The 15,022-nt window shown below is 44.5% G+C and overlaps 2 protein-coding genes across 4 annotated transcripts; both read left to right on the top strand.

Annotated features, from left to right (window-relative positions):
- The first annotated feature begins 1,186 nt into the window (after positions 1-1,186).
- On the top strand, positions 1,187-7,601 carry LOC115171199 (insulin-like growth factor-binding protein complex acid labile subunit). 2 transcript variants are annotated; one of them, XR_003871150.1, is made up of 9 exons: positions 1,767-1,875; positions 2,227-5,125; positions 5,356-5,460; positions 5,559-5,989; positions 6,137-6,239; positions 6,378-6,548; positions 6,634-6,761; positions 7,022-7,312; positions 7,578-7,601. XR_003871150.1 is itself a non-coding variant. In XM_029727784.1 (2 exons), the coding sequence occupies exon 2, from the start codon at positions 2,232-2,234 to the stop codon at positions 4,032-4,034; it is 1,803 nt and encodes a 600-aa protein (XP_029583644.1). In that variant the 5' UTR covers positions 1,187-1,304; positions 2,227-2,231; the 3' UTR covers positions 4,035-4,409. The 2 variants fall into 2 exon arrangements, 1 of the variants encoding a protein (XP_029583644.1); XM_029727784.1 differs by lacking the exons at positions 1,767-1,875; positions 5,356-5,460; positions 5,559-5,989; ... (3 more) ...; positions 7,022-7,312; positions 7,578-7,601 and adding an exon at positions 1,187-1,304 and having other exon boundaries at positions 2,227-4,409.
- A 1,774-nt stretch (positions 7,602-9,375) lies between these two features.
- LOC115171200 (uncharacterized) lies at positions 9,376-15,003 on the top strand. 2 transcript variants are annotated; one of them, XM_029727786.1, is made up of 16 exons: positions 9,376-9,549; positions 10,165-10,319; positions 10,452-10,570; positions 11,340-11,471; positions 11,561-11,725; positions 11,913-11,989; positions 12,096-12,309; positions 12,416-12,472; positions 12,555-12,593; positions 12,768-12,944; positions 13,041-13,236; positions 13,408-13,502; positions 13,625-13,735; positions 13,957-14,165; positions 14,318-14,358; positions 14,720-15,003. In XM_029727786.1, the coding sequence occupies exons 4-11, from the start codon at positions 11,435-11,437 to the stop codon at positions 13,151-13,153; spliced, it is 879 nt and encodes a 292-aa protein (XP_029583646.1). In that variant the 5' UTR covers positions 9,376-9,549; positions 10,165-10,319; positions 10,452-10,570; positions 11,340-11,434; the 3' UTR covers positions 13,154-13,236; positions 13,408-13,502; positions 13,625-13,735; positions 13,957-14,165; positions 14,318-14,358; positions 14,720-15,003. The 2 variants fall into 2 exon arrangements, with proteins under 2 accessions (XP_029583646.1, XP_029583645.1); XM_029727785.1 differs by having other exon boundaries at positions 13,954-14,165.
- The last annotated feature ends 19 nt before the right edge of the window (positions 15,004-15,022 follow it).

Below are 15,022 nucleotides of genomic sequence, written 5' to 3'. Positions count from 1 at the left end.
CACTGACTCCCAGCAGAGCCCAAGACATTGCTCTACGTTCACTGCAACTGCAGCTGGGGCTCTGTCACTCACTATGAAGCTTCCTGTTGTCCCGGTGCTGGCAGACCTGGGAAGGGAACCTTTGTGCTGGTTGAGAGCAGGGGAGTGAGCCAATTAGAGGTGTTTGTCTGGGGAGCAGGAATTGTTAAAGACGCACTATGGCAGATTTCTCTCCGGTACATGGATTTACACTCCTTCATGAGACCCATTCCCTTCAATTCTTAAAATAGGATAAGTAAATAAGCTGGTATATCTTTTTGCGACGGCTCATTAATCATTCTAACAGCATAAAACTCAACAATGTTTTTCCATATTATTCTAATTTGACACTACGCTGTAGCAAACAAGGGCCTCCTCTGCTAGAGCAGAAATGGAAGCTCTGAATCAAACTTGAATGAAACATTGCCATGACAGAGTGTATGTGGTAAGGTGGCTAACTTATTGGAGTAATTCAAAGTAAAACAAAATCTCAAAACATGTAAACACCTGCAAACAGATTGGGATAACTGGATTGTATGCTGAAGGGTCTTTTCTTTCAGAGAAAGTGAGCTTTTGGATTCCATCAACATGTCTCATATGCCTAGATAACAGAGCAGCAGTGTTCTCTAGTGGTGAAAGAAGTGAATAGCACCACCAATTATAAACATTAAACACACTGCTTAAATACGAGGGTTGCGTTATCTTTCTAACACCCTTCAGGCAAGTCTCATGTTGTTCCTTCATGGAACAATCACATTGTGAAGGGAGAAACTTGTTGAGCTAAACAGAGAACTAAGCCTAAGGTGACAATTCTGTGTCAAAATTATGACTTTGTGTCTTAAAACCCTGATATACCTACTTAAGTCTAGGTTTAGGATATCATTTAGCAACTAAAATGTTCAGTGTGACAAAACAATGTCATTTAATGCCTGTCAGTATTAGAGAAGGCATTACACAACATACCCATGCCTTTTCTTAACCGCCAGTCTGTCAAAGTCCAGGATTGTCCAGCCAATGGTCACGTTTTCTGTTAGATTTTATTGAATTTGGACGTCCTTAGGCACACGTCCGGTTCTGGGTAGTCCAGTAAGTTCATGAAACCAAGCTACAGAGAAAGAGAATAAAGTGAAAGTCAACCCACGTTTATCATCAGAGTCTGTTTGCTGGTCAATGTGTGTGCTGTGAGATAAGAAACAGCTACATTTTCCTTTACCTGGGATAATGATTGGCTAAAGTGCACTGATATCAAGACAGAATTCGGACAAAAAAAAGCTTTTACGCACAATGCAAGTACAAACTTGAATCTCTTTTTGTAATACATTTCAAAATGCCATTGCTACTTTTCAGCCAGCACAGGTTCATTGCACCAGGTTTGTCTTATCTCTCAGCCATGCTGTCTGTATCAGTCAGAATCTACAGTAAATGTACTCAGCAAAAGGCTACTTGAAAGTCAAACCACCAGACCATATGTACAGTAGACATTCATATAATATAAATTTTAGGGGTATTAATGATGTTATGTACTATGACAAATCTGAGGTCATGGGAAAAAATGCATTTTGTTTATTAAATTCTTGAACATCAAATAGTTAAGAATGTTCACTCAAAATGTACTTATAAAGATACTGATAGGTTAGCATACGTATAAAAAGTATATTTGAGCGAGATAAGACCATTGAAAGACTGATGATGATGCTGGTCATAGGGTATGAACAGGTTAATTCTGAGAGTTCAGTGGGTCTGACTTTTTCTAGAAAGACTAGGCAGGTTTTTCTTTCCAAACACAAATACACACGTCCTTCGTTTAGTGGGTGGCTGTCTGTCGGTCTACCTCAGTCAAAATTGCTGAAATATAAGGTAGGGCAAATTATTCTGATTCATTGAACTTTCATCTATTAAAATTACACATAATAGAAATAAATGTACACTTTATAGTAGCTTTGCATATTTTAGTAATGAATGTTTGCAGTAAATATTTTTTTGTATTTTTAGTATTGGAAATAGGCCTAGGCATTGTCTATAATATTGATCTTAAATTGGTTCATGTAAAATCTGAATAATCTGAGTACATAGGTTAATTGATTGGCTTTCAGGGAGGACTTAAAATGTGAGAAAATACATGTTTATTACAAAGAGAATAAGCTTATTAAGTAGTTTTAGATAAGGAGCACCGACATTGAGCTTACTTCTTCTGCTCTCTACCCCCAGCTGTTATGCACACCATTGTGCTACTGGTGTTGTGGGTACTGGGGACATCGCTGGTGGTGCCAGACCCTGACACAGGGGTAGAGAAACCTACTGAGGAGCCCATTCCTTGTTCCAAGGGCTGCACCTGTCTGCATGATGACTACAGTCTAGAGCTCAATGTCTACTGCAGCGCACGCAACTACACCCAGGCCCCCTCTGACGTGCCTGTCTCCACTCGCTCCCTCTGGCTGGATGGAAACCTGTTCACCACTCTGCCTGCCACCGCTTTCAAGGATCTCAGCAACTTGGATTTTCTGAATCTACAGAGCGGTCAGCTGGTGTCCCTTGACTCCCAGGTGTTCAGAGGGCTTAAGTCGCTAGCTCACATCCACCTGGAGCGCAACCGCATCCGTTCATTGCCGGGCACTATCTTCCAGAACACGCCTAACCTCGCCTCGCTTAGTCTCCATAACAACCAACTGTCCCGCATTGAGGAGAAGATGTTTGCTGGCCTCTCACATATGTGGCTTCTCAACTTGGGGTGGAATTCATTAGCAGTGTTGCCTGAGACTGGGTTCCATGACCTGCATGGCCTGAGGGAGCTGGTGCTGGCTGGGAATAGGCTGGCTTACTTACAGCCACAACTCTTCCAGGGTCTTACCGAGCTGAAGGAGTTGGACCTCACCGGAAATTACCTGAAGGTCATTAAGGCTAATGTGTTTATGAAGCTCCCCAAACTGCAAAAGCTTTACCTGGCGCAGAATCAGATAGTGACGGTGGTACCCAGAGCCTTTGTGGGTATGAAGTCCCTCAGATGGCTGGATCTCACAAACAATAAACTATCAGCGCTCCACGATGAGACTTTCCTTGGTCTTCACAGCCTCCATGTGCTGCGGCTCTCCAACAACTCCATCAGTGGACTAAGGCCCAGGACTTTCCGTGACTTGCAGTACCTTGAAGAACTGCGTCTGAGCTACAACCGGATCCAGGCCTTGGCGGACAGGATCTTTGAGGGGCTTGGGCACCTGGAGGTTCTGGAGCTGGAGCACAACCAGGTGCAGGAGGCCAGGATGGGCACCTTCATGGGCCTCTCTCACCTGGCTGTCATTAACCTGTCTGGCAGCTGTTTCCGCAGTCTTCCAGACCAAGTGTTCAAAGGTCTCTCCAAGCTCCACAGTCTTCACCTGGATAAGGGCTGTCTGACCAGGGTCACGACCCAAGCTTTCATTGGACTATCGGGTCTGCGACGGCTCTTCCTTCAAAACAACAACATCTCTGTGGTGGAGCGCCAGAGCTTCGTGGAACTCGTAGGCCTACAACAACTAGACCTGAGATTCAACAAGCTCGAGGTCCTAACCTCCCACACCTTCTACGGCCTGAAGAACCTGGACTATCTGCTGCTGTCCAGCAACCTGTTCCGTCAACTTCCCTCTGAGGCCCTCATGCCCTTGAAGCATCTCTCGTGGCTGGACCTCTCAGCTAACAGGCTGGAGATCCTGCACAATGGTACCATGCAGCTGCTGCCCAGGCTACGCTATCTAAATCTGAAAGATAACGCTCTTAGCAGCATTCCACCAGATATCCCAGACACCCTACACCAACTGTGGCTGACAGGGAACCGTTGGAAGTGTGACTGCAGTGTCCTTCCCCTTAGAGACTACAGCTTGAGGAGACCGCAGACGGTGCCCAGGCAAGTGGAAACCCTGGCTGAGGGAGAGGAACCCCACACTGTTGTCACCATCTACAACAATATAACATGCAACAGCCCTCCAGGCTTGGTTGGCCATGACCTGAGGGATATCAGCAACGAACATTTCAACAACTGCTGAAGGGGTCAAAGACACCAGACATTTGGAAGACAATCATTTCAAAATAATTGTTATTAGCCTACAATTTTCCCTGTACATTCAAAGATTTAGCCTATATTAATTATTTCTCAAAATATGTAATGTAACAAATTATTTTTGCTACTGTGGTAATTAGGCCCTACATGTTTCAAGTATGTAGCTTTTGCATCATACACTTTTAGTTAGTTTTATATTTCATGAAATGTTCATTAAATCATTGCACACAAAAAAATTGCAAGTAAGCCTACTAGAATACACAGTGTACAGTACAGTACTCTTTTAGGACATGTTTCAAAGCAGTCCACCTTTGAATGGGTGACTATTAAACGCATCCGTTGAATAAACACAAGTCATGTATGTTTTTGTCCTCTGAATAAATATTTAAGAGACAGATTTGCTCAACAAGGAATTGGTCACACAACCACATATAGATATAGGCCCTAGGTAAACAATATCAGCCTTTACAAATTAAAGGTGCAGAGGCCCAGCTATTGAGGTGGACCATATGTGTACACAAGGCAAACACTTCCTCCTGTACCACAACGGTCCAGAACTCTAAGCAGAGGGAGAAGTAAAACTTTCAGGGCCTACATATAACGACACTATAACGTTTTCATTTTGAAGAAGTGGACAGGAGCAATTTTACAGCAGCACATTTCCAACACAGCTCTGACTGCAGGATTCATAGACCGCAGAACTTGAACGGTTCATACATTACTTAACTCGCAGTCGCATCACAGATGTTGACATGTTCATGTTGGCCATCTTTCCCCAGGTCCCATCCCGTCTGCACTGCAACACGTGCTCCTCCATCATTTATATGCCCTCCTCACTCTTGTTGTTCAGTTGTTATGGTAACCAACAGTTTGCTAGTTGTTGTTAGCAGCTATTTAATTTTAGCTAACTTAGTGTAGCTGACTGCTACTGCTTTCACATAAGAGTGGTCTATCTTGATGATTATAGATGCATTAGCTTATGTCAATATGGACACGGATCCTTCAACGCGTTGGAATGTACTTTTTGACAGCTTCAAACCCCATATTCCGTCTATTGATTCAGATTCTTCATCATCAGTGAGTTTGATTACTGCACTTAGCTAACGTTAGCTAGCTAACAACAAGTGCAGCAGTAAGACAACGTTAGCTAGCTAGCCCTATGAAAAGCCCTAAATTTGTATGAACTTTGCTACTTACTTGCTGTTCCACTAGAGTTGTGTTTATTTGTTTTTGAACTGTGTTTGCCAGAGTAAATCTAAATAAATGTATCAAACGTTAACTGAAATTTGGCTAATCTTACTCTCCAGTCTGAAAATGAAGAAGACATAGCCATCTTTCCCCGACCAGTAGCCCTTCTTCCTAAAAACACAGAGGGCCTAGAGTGTCTGTCATTGGAGGACTCTGAAATAGAGGTAACGTTAAGTAGCTAGCTAGCTGAGCAAGTTTACACCAATTGCTGAAGAGTCCTTGACAAGGTTACTGTGTGTGTATCTGTGTGTATCCCAAACAGGAGCTTCTAATATCTGTGGCACAGCCACAACTGTGTTGGACAGAGGAGACCCTTTGCCCTCATAGAGAGCCTACAACGGAACCCCATGGAGTTTATCAAGCCACTGATTTAGCCCAGCAGGGCACCCACCAGGAGCCCAGTCCCATAGGTAATAAGGTAAATGAGATATGCAGCCATGACTCTATTAGGAATGCAGCTCGGGCAGGAGGCCATCCATGCAGCAACGTTCCTGTGGAGATGAAAGGGGACACCTCAGCGCACCACAGCCATGGCACACTAAACAGACAAAAACAACTGAGTCCACATCGCCACACCCTTCACATAACACAGCTTGTGAAGAAAACACATTGGAGTCACTCAATGCTTTGAGAAAGACACAGAAAACAGAACCAAATGGCTCTATGAAAAAGCCACTACAAAATAGTTTTGAGGTGAGTTTAAGTTTCCTGTTATAAATTGAGAAGGTACTACATAATAACTAATGTATTTGTTGACCTCTGGTCATTTTCATTCTGCAGTTACATAGATACTGATGAAGTTGTATGTCCTACAAATCAGTACCTTTGTGTTTTTACCAGCCACTGGAGCACTGGGATCTGGACCAGATTCTTCTGACTCTTCAAACAGATAGACTATTTTTAGGAGGCAGTGTGTCTGACGAACCAATGGAAGTACAACCAGGTAGACAATAGGGTAACTAAGGTATCACTGATATAGCTACTGCTGAACAACTAGTAGATGTAGAGTAACCAGTGTGCACCTAGCATGTCATTCACACTCAATGCTATTATCATAATGGTGTAATCAATTCATTCTCAGTTTGGTCACAGATGGAGACAATGTAAGGTCACAGGATACTATATTGGAGAGGCTGGCTGCTTTCTGTAGGACACAGTCATGTGGAGATGCTGAAGAGGAAAGAGAAACTGCGCCAGATAAAACTTCTGGTGTGCCTCAGAAAGCACCTGTCCAACATCCTACCAATTTCAGGTAAAATATATGATCAAGTTGTGTGGGTTTCACATGATTATGAATAATGTAATTAATTAACATGAATGTTTTGTTTATTGTCCAGACAAAATGGTGGATGGAGAAAGTCTTTCAAAAGGATGGCATTTGAGTTGCAGCCAAGCCGCCAGGAAGCGCCCACCGTTTATATTGATTTACGTAACCCTGAGCCTCCCACGAAAACAACCAGACCATGTAACAGCACTTCATCACAATCCTTGAAACTGACCAACCTCAACCTACACGACAAAAAACAATCTGATGAGAAAACAGAGTAATATACGGTCTGGTTTACTGAATGGAAAAGAGTAAATATTGCCCTAAATAACTGACCCATTGTAAAGCTCTAAACATTATTACATAGGTTTGTAAATATACTATAATGGCTCTGTGGCTGTGAACTATGAATTCAGTTTAACTCCTTCCTGAGTTCATGTTGTTTTTTCTTCTCACAGGGAAGTAATTGGAAAGAGCCTGTTACTCAGAATGTTACGCGAGGCGAACAGAAACAGGAGAGAGCCGGACAGGAAAGATCCAGTTCCAGCAGATTCTACATTCAGAACCCCCAGAAGAGTGGCCTTGAAGGACAAGCTGCCTGAGGCTAACAATGAGATAACATCTCTGCTCCCAGAGGTGGACAACAAAACCACATGTCCCACAATGAAGCGTGACCAAAACAGGCCGCCAGTTGAGAGAACACCTGGTATTCAGCAGAGTGCTACTACCGGGCAGCCAAAGAAACAAAGGTAGATAAGATATTCATTTTAGGGGACTTTGTCTCATATACTGTATCTTGAATCTTAGTCACAGTGGCTCACACAGGAGGTTGGTGGCACCTTAATTGGGGAGGATGGGCTCGTGCTAAAGGCTGGAGTGGAATTGTATCAAATACTGTACATCAAACACATGGTTTGATGCCATTCCATTCGCTCCGTTCCAGCCATTATTATGAGCTGTCCTCCCCTCAGCAGCCTCCACTGGTGGCTGAACACCTGTTTTGTGACCTGTCAGTGACCGAGAGCAGAGAGAGCAAAAGAAACAGAGAGCACAGTGCCAGCAACAGCTCCAGAAACAGCTGGAAAGCTTTAGACCAACAAGGTCTGCCGGAGACAGGGAGCCTGCCGCTGAGAAGACTGATGTTCTTTATGACGCTGTAAGTTCATCTGGAACAGAGACTCAGTGCTCACAATTCAATAGCTCTCCACTCAGTCTTCTTTGTCATTGTCATAAATTGAGCGCTACCCCTTAATATTTTTCGTTCTTTTTTTTTCAGGGGTCCTCTCACCTACTAACAGTTAACACTCTGCTTGCTGATATGGAGGATAAGAAGTGCTTGCTGCTGACTGTATGCCAGTCCAGGCCTGGTAGCCAGCAGCAGTCATCATTGGAAAGCACCAACAGTGGAGTCAGCCACAACCAAATCCCATATATACAATGCTCTGGTTGCTTGGTTTCTGTCTTTGGTGAATATTTATTTGACTAGTTCTTGACAACGTCATTCAACTGAGATCATCTGATTATTTTTACTGTTTGAGATGGAGTCCATGTTTTACTGAGGCCTCTAACTTGTTAGGTTGGAGCACCAGGCCCTCAAAGTGGTGATGACAGGGCTGCTGTACCTTTTTGGGTGGCTGGCCTACAGCAGCTGTGGACAGAGGATGGACTGGCTCTACACATCTGTACTGTGTCCCACGGAGAGAGCCTACAACTTTTCCGAAAACCCCGGGTGAGAGGAATGAACATAGAGATCCTTTTAAATTACTTATTATTAGTAGTAGTAGTATTCTAATTCCTAATTCTATGTGAATGCACCCAAACATTTCCTCTTTTCCTCCACCACCTTTTCTGCAGTTAAGTGATTTTCCTTTTTCTTCTTCATAGAAACGGGGTGTGGATAAGGGTCATAGTGTGTTCCAGCAGCGTGTCTGCAGGTTCCTCTCTCAGACCTTCCTCAGAGCCATCACCCATTGGTTGCCCCAGCTCATGAGCCTATTAGACCAACAGGCCTATCCCCCAACCGTCCACATACCTGCCTCCTGCCTGGACAGCTTTATCTCTGTCAACTCAGACAAAATGGTTGGTGGTAGGTACAGGTGAATGCTTAGAATCTGAGATTGACTTGATGATGTGGATGTGTTCGCTGTAATGTGCTGTATCTTTGTCCTGTGTCTCAGGCTGTGAAGAGGACCTTCGGTCTGAACCCAGGCTTCTACTGGCAGACTGTGGAGACTCAGGAACTCAGCTGTCAGAGGCCTGAGACCATGTGCACTCAGCTGCTACACACAAAGGTAAGAACATCTTATGTCTCAGCTGTTCCAAAGCTCCTTGGTATCATCTAACCTCAGTGTTAATACCCCATGATCATGACTGTTGGTATAGGATGAGGAAATCAACCATACAGTTTTTTTCTTCTTCTCCTCACAGATAGCTGTTGCTCTGGGATACACTTCTTTGTTCCTGCATCCCCTGGTGGTTCACCACACCCTCCAGCTTCTCCACAACTCAGGGTTGGATGTTTGTGGCTTCCGCTTCGTTTACCCTCCTCCTGGCCTTCTGACCAACAGTGCCGGTAAAACGTTTATCAACTAATAAACTTCTATTCTGTTATATTCTTATCTAGTCTGCAGATCTTCAGTGGCCTAGACTGGAATGATTCAGTAAGTTATAGTAAGTCTGTCTCTGATTCAGGCAGGGTATCCTACGGGCAGGGAGATGATGGGGCCGATCAGCCCGTCCTTGCCCTGGCTGTCCGAGGGCCTCACGCCCGCACCGTGTGACAGGATGTAACAGGCCCTTCAGACCCCCTGCTGGCTAGGAAGACAGACCCGGCATCCATCAACACCCTTCACTACAGCAGCAAGAACTTGCCCCTCCTCTACTCCCCTCGCCTGGCCAGCAGTGTGCACAGGGAACTGGTCACGTGGTTCGCAGGGAGAGTTCCAGGAAATAATTCCCAGAACCCTGACCAGGCTCCAACTGACAGGTGTGTTTGTAGTCCAGAGCCGTCCTGATGTCTCACAACCATCACTCAAACATTACAAGTAGAAAAACAAACATATTACTACTAATAATAATAATTTATTTACATTTTATAGCTCTATACCTTACATAAAGAATCTCAAAGCGTTGTAAAGCAACAACAACAAAAAAACAAGCAATTTAAAAAACAACATCATTAATCATCATGAGTAGATGGAAGGTCAAGAGACTGAAGGTTTACTCAGTAAACACTGATTGATACATTTGTTTTCATCTTTTTGGGCTATATATATATATATATATATATATATATATATATAACACACACACAACACAACACAAACAGTAATCAAAGTATTTCACAAAAAACATGATTTTCTTCCAATACTCTCAGCTCTGCCCCTGGTGATGGAGAGGGAAGCAGCCCCTTGTATTTAACCAGGTCCTCTACTACCCTGTGTGCTACTGTTAAATGTAACTCAGAAACAAGTACACACTTGAGGTCAACAATGTCAGAGTTATAGCTTAAAGCTTTACTCTAGTCTATATCCCAAGTACAGTAGTTGGAAGTTTCAAAATGTCTTACTGTGGATCTGACTCTTCCCTTCCCACCTCATAGTGGACGTGTTCTTGATAGTGTCTCCAGCGGTGGCGCCATGCTGCTACAGCCAGGTTCTGTCTGTGTGTGAGGGCAGACGGTTCAGTCTAAGGGGGGTCCAGAGGCTGCAGCTCCCCACCAAACGAACCCAGGCACTGGGACTCACCGGACAGCAGGTATGACCCCACCTCCACCACACTGTCTCCAGATCAGTCACACCACACTGAATTGACAGCAAAGTGCCTGAGAGGAGCTGGCGAGATCAATGTTGACTATGCCCTTAAAAGTTTGTCTTTCTCTTTGACAAGGTGTCAGTGTTCTGCAGTCCGCCCACTTTTACTGTGGATGAGAAGAAGTTTGAGCTGTCTTCTCACTGCCTGGTCTTACTTCTGAGGAGAGAGAGTGGCCTGCGTTACTGTGCCAACAGGTATAGCACTTAACCTATAATACCTAATATCTCTGCTTCTATCACCTCAAAAGTACACTGAGTGTACAAAACATTAGGAACACCTTCCTAGTATTGAGTTGCACGCCCTTTTGCCCTCAGAACAGCCTCAATTTGTTGGGGCATGGAAAGGTGTTGAAAGCGTTCCACAGGGATGCTGGCCGATGTTTACGCCAATGCTTCCCACAGTTGTGTCAAGTTGGCTGGACGTCCTTTGGGTGGTGGACCATTGTTACACACGGGAAACTGTTGAATGTGAAAAACCCAGCAGCGTTGCAGTTCTTGACACACTCAAGCCTGGCACCTACTACCATACCCCATTCAAAGGAACTTAAATCTTTTGTCTTGCCCATTCACCCTCTGAATGGCACACATACACAATTCATGTCTCAATTGTCTCAAGGCTTAAAAATCCTTCTTTAACCTGTCTCCTCCCCTTCATCTAAACTGATTGAAGTGGATTTAAGAAGTGACATCAATAAGGGATCATAGCTTTCACCTGGATTCACCTGGTCAGTCTATATCATGGAAAGAGCAGGTGTTCATAATGTTTTGTCCACTCAGTGTCTATCCTCTCCTCTACAAGTATGCCCATCTATCTGTGATTATTCCATGTATAGGTTCCTAATGTTTTTTACAGTCAGTGTATAAAGAACATGTCTTCCCATTTGAAGCCGATAGGCACTATAGAGGCATTTGATCTTGTGACATCAATGTTCAGTCTTTTGACACTGATTCCTCTTTTTGTCAGCCCTTGTGAAAGAGTTGGAGACACAGAGGTTGTTGGGATGTATCCACATCAGACTGTCAGATGAAGGAAAGCTGGACCCGAGCAGCTGCTTTCACATGTTGCCCTACAGAGAGAGCCTGCTCCATAGCTTTGGTAAGGGAAGAGTTAACACAGTCTGTCAATGATGACCCCCTCCTTGGCTTCCTGGTATAATTGAGTTTATGTTCATGCTTGGTTCTCAGGTGGGCGTATGTGGGCCGTACCCAACCCCTGCAATGTGGTGCTGTCCAATCATAGGTGTCCATTCAACCCAGAGCTGGAGCAGGTGGTGGTGCTTACGCTGGCTGGAAGGGACATCAGTCAGGGCCTGAGCCTGCTACACAGGCTCTGGACAGGGGACACAACAGGCACGTTACCCCACATGAACCATTCCCACCATTCCCACAACACAGCCCATGTAATGAAATATATTTAAAATGCATAATATTATTCATAATACCAATATTGTACTTGCAATTCAGCTGTAGCACTGAACTCCTCACCTACCTAACCTTGCTCTGCATTTCTCTCCTTTCTACCCTGTTTCTCCATCAGGCGATGTCGAGGAGGATGGATTCCAGCTACTGGCCATGAAGTGGCTGCCCACATTGTCCCGGCAGCAGGTGCGGGAGGTGAGCCATTTACATTTACATTTTAGTCATTTAGCAGACGCTCTTATCCAGAGCGACTAACATTAGTGAATGCATACATTTCATACATTTTTTTTTGAGCCCCTAGGAGGTATGTGACCGGCTGTGGCAGAGCAGCCTGGTGGGCCTGGCCTCCTCCCCTGCCCTGGTGTGTGCCCTGAGGAGGGTGGACGCCTTCGCCACTCTACGGCAGTTCCTGCCACGGGACTACCCCGGGAACCTGAACATACTGTTGTCTCCCACTCCTGAACTGGCCTTCAGACAAGCATCCCTCTTCTTCTCCCTGGGAGACATGATCCCTGGTAAAGACTAGTCAGTGCAAGCTAGGTACTATTTCACTACTACCCTATATCTGGGGTAATCATGTCAAGGATAGCTGGATCTATGTGGATTTTCTCTCATCTTCAGATCACAGTGTGCGCCCATTACTGAAGTTCCTACCCCCACCTCGCATTAATGTAGCTGGTATGTGTCACCGGGTCATCAGCACATTCAAACGACTATCTCGCCCACCTCCCTTCTGACTTGTGTTTAATGTTCCTTACAGGTTCCCAGTGTGAGTCGTTGTTAAACTGCTTGGTGCAGGGTGAGTTTGGAAATGGGTTTATTTGGATGAACTTTGACCTTTAAATAACATGATGTAATGTAGGATGTTTTATTAAACATTGGTTACTTGCAAAGTCGATTACTTCAACAATGGTTACAAAATGGTTGAAAATATTTAAGCACCCTATTTGCCACTCTTGTCTGTTTCCATCAGGTCCCCAGCCGCTGGTCACACTTCCTGTTCAAGCCTGGAGTGTGGAGCCATGTTCTGGGGAAAATCCTCAGCAAAGTCCAGCGGAGTGGTTTCACTGTGGTGGGCCTGCATGTGCTGGTTCTGGACAATGGCACAGCTGTGTCACTGGTGTCTGTTGCAGAGAATCAGACAACTCACGTATTCCTACTTACCTAAACCAGGCCAGTGGACAGATTGTTATATTGTTTTAAATGCATTGGCTCAGCTCAGTTTTCCTCTTGTGTTTTCCTCTAGGACCCCTCTGCCGTAGAAGCCCATGTCCAGTACTTGAGCTCTGGGCCTTCCCTGGCTCTGTGCCTGCAGAGGGAGAACGCTGTGAAGAGGCTACTGGATGTGCTGGGACCTGAGGACCCTGCCCAGGCCCGCGGTCAGGACCAATTCCTCTGGAGGGCCTGTTAAAGCTCACATCATCTACACAGCGGCATCTATGGTCAGTCAGTGCCCCTCGACCCCCGCACGATACTGGGCCACCTTCCAGGCCCTGCCAGACAACATAGATCAATCAGTTACAGAGTGGCTGAGACTGGCTTTGGAACAAGGCTTTAATGTTTCAGATGTAATGTTAGTAGTGCGTAATGAATGATATAATACTATGTTGTAGGATCGAGGAGCTATCAGAGAGCTGTTCAGGATGTGAAGAGGCTGTTCCCTCAGGGCCTATGCTGCACAGAGACCAACACCATGAGACAGGAGCAGGTACATCACAGTGCCACAATAGACATGATTTACTATTCCTAGATGTATAGCCGTCTCATATGCCCTGTGTTTAATATGGAACACATTTTGTGTCTGTTGTCACTCACTGTTCTGTATCACAGATACCCAGTGTACACAGACCATTTGGCTTGTCTGGCCCGTGAACAGAGGAACACTTGCCGCTGCGAACAAGCCATCTTTATCACACCTTATGGCTTCTGGACTGAATGGAGGTGAGGTCTAGTTTTGAATGTTTTAGCCTAGCTGAATCTTTGTTGTTGAATCGTTTATTTACTATTTTTATGTGGATACAAAACAGGTCCCTAAATCATTGACTTTTTATTGGGACGTTGCCTATGATTGGTCTGGGGCAACTGTTGTTGTGTTTAGTTGATGTGGTATCAACAGCAATTGAACTTTGTAAACGTGGCTGTTTGTGTGTGGGTGGCAGCAGGGCCCTCGGTCCGCATTGCTCTCTGCCAAACCACCTGCCTACTGCTGCCCTCCAGTGTACTGGGCCCAGCCCCCATCCACCTGGACCTGCTTGAGCAGCTGCTGAGGACAGGCTGACACCTGGTGGCCGGGAGGATGAGTGCCCTGGACGAGACCCAGAGATGTCACATAGCTGAGACACTGATGCTACCCTCTGAGAGGGATGGGAAGGTGAGGAGTGGGTATCTGCTATGTAGAAGAAGTTTGATAGTTGCGCAATAGCATCATGCAGTGGTCACTCACTGTAACACTCTGCCTGTGGCATTGACTATCTCTAGATTTCTGCTCTACCTGAGTGCCCTTGTTTTATCGTTGTTCTACAGAAAGATTATGCTGTGACCTGCTTTGACTCCATGCTTGAAAGGTAAGGAAATAGGCTACTCAAACATGTACCAGTTAGTGTTTTGCATTTCTTCTTCTTTGCATCATAATGGAATGCATAGATTAATATGCTATGGTTTATTTATTTTGCACTATAGTATTTACAGAGGTCTAACCTTGCCAAAGTGGGGAAAATGCTGATTTATCCCAGCACTGAAAAAAAAAAACTTGTTCTAAATGCAGAAACATTGTGTTGTAGTACCAAATAATGGCAAAATGGACCCTTATCTTTAGTTAACAGGATCAAGTGACCTCGATAAAAACAGATTGTGAGTGAATGTCTATGAAGAAAGCACCATTGATAACAAGCACCTCTGAGAATATCTAATCTGTTTTGGCTCTAGGCATTGCAGCTGCGCTATCTATTTGATGTCTTGTCTCCTGATAGTCATCATGTCATTGTACCACAGTAATCTGAGTGAACCTAATTCTATAGAGCATTACCAAGAGGGCCAACCTATTTCCTGGAATTCTGTTTCAATCTTTGATTATAATCCATTTGATACATTCCAATACTGTATAAAGATATTTATTTAATTGGTTGTAGTAAGAAACCTTTTCATGTAACCCTCCCCAAAAAGTAAAAAAGGGTATTTTCATGTGAAGAAAATAAATACTTAAAATGCTGGTTCATGTTTGTTATTACA

Source organism: Salmo trutta, chromosome 32 (assembly GCF_901001165.1).
Source record: "Salmo trutta chromosome 32, fSalTru1.1, whole genome shotgun sequence".
NCBI lineage: Eukaryota > Metazoa > Chordata > Actinopteri > Salmoniformes > Salmonidae > Salmo > Salmo trutta.
This window is presented reverse-complemented; position numbering and strand designations above follow the sequence as displayed.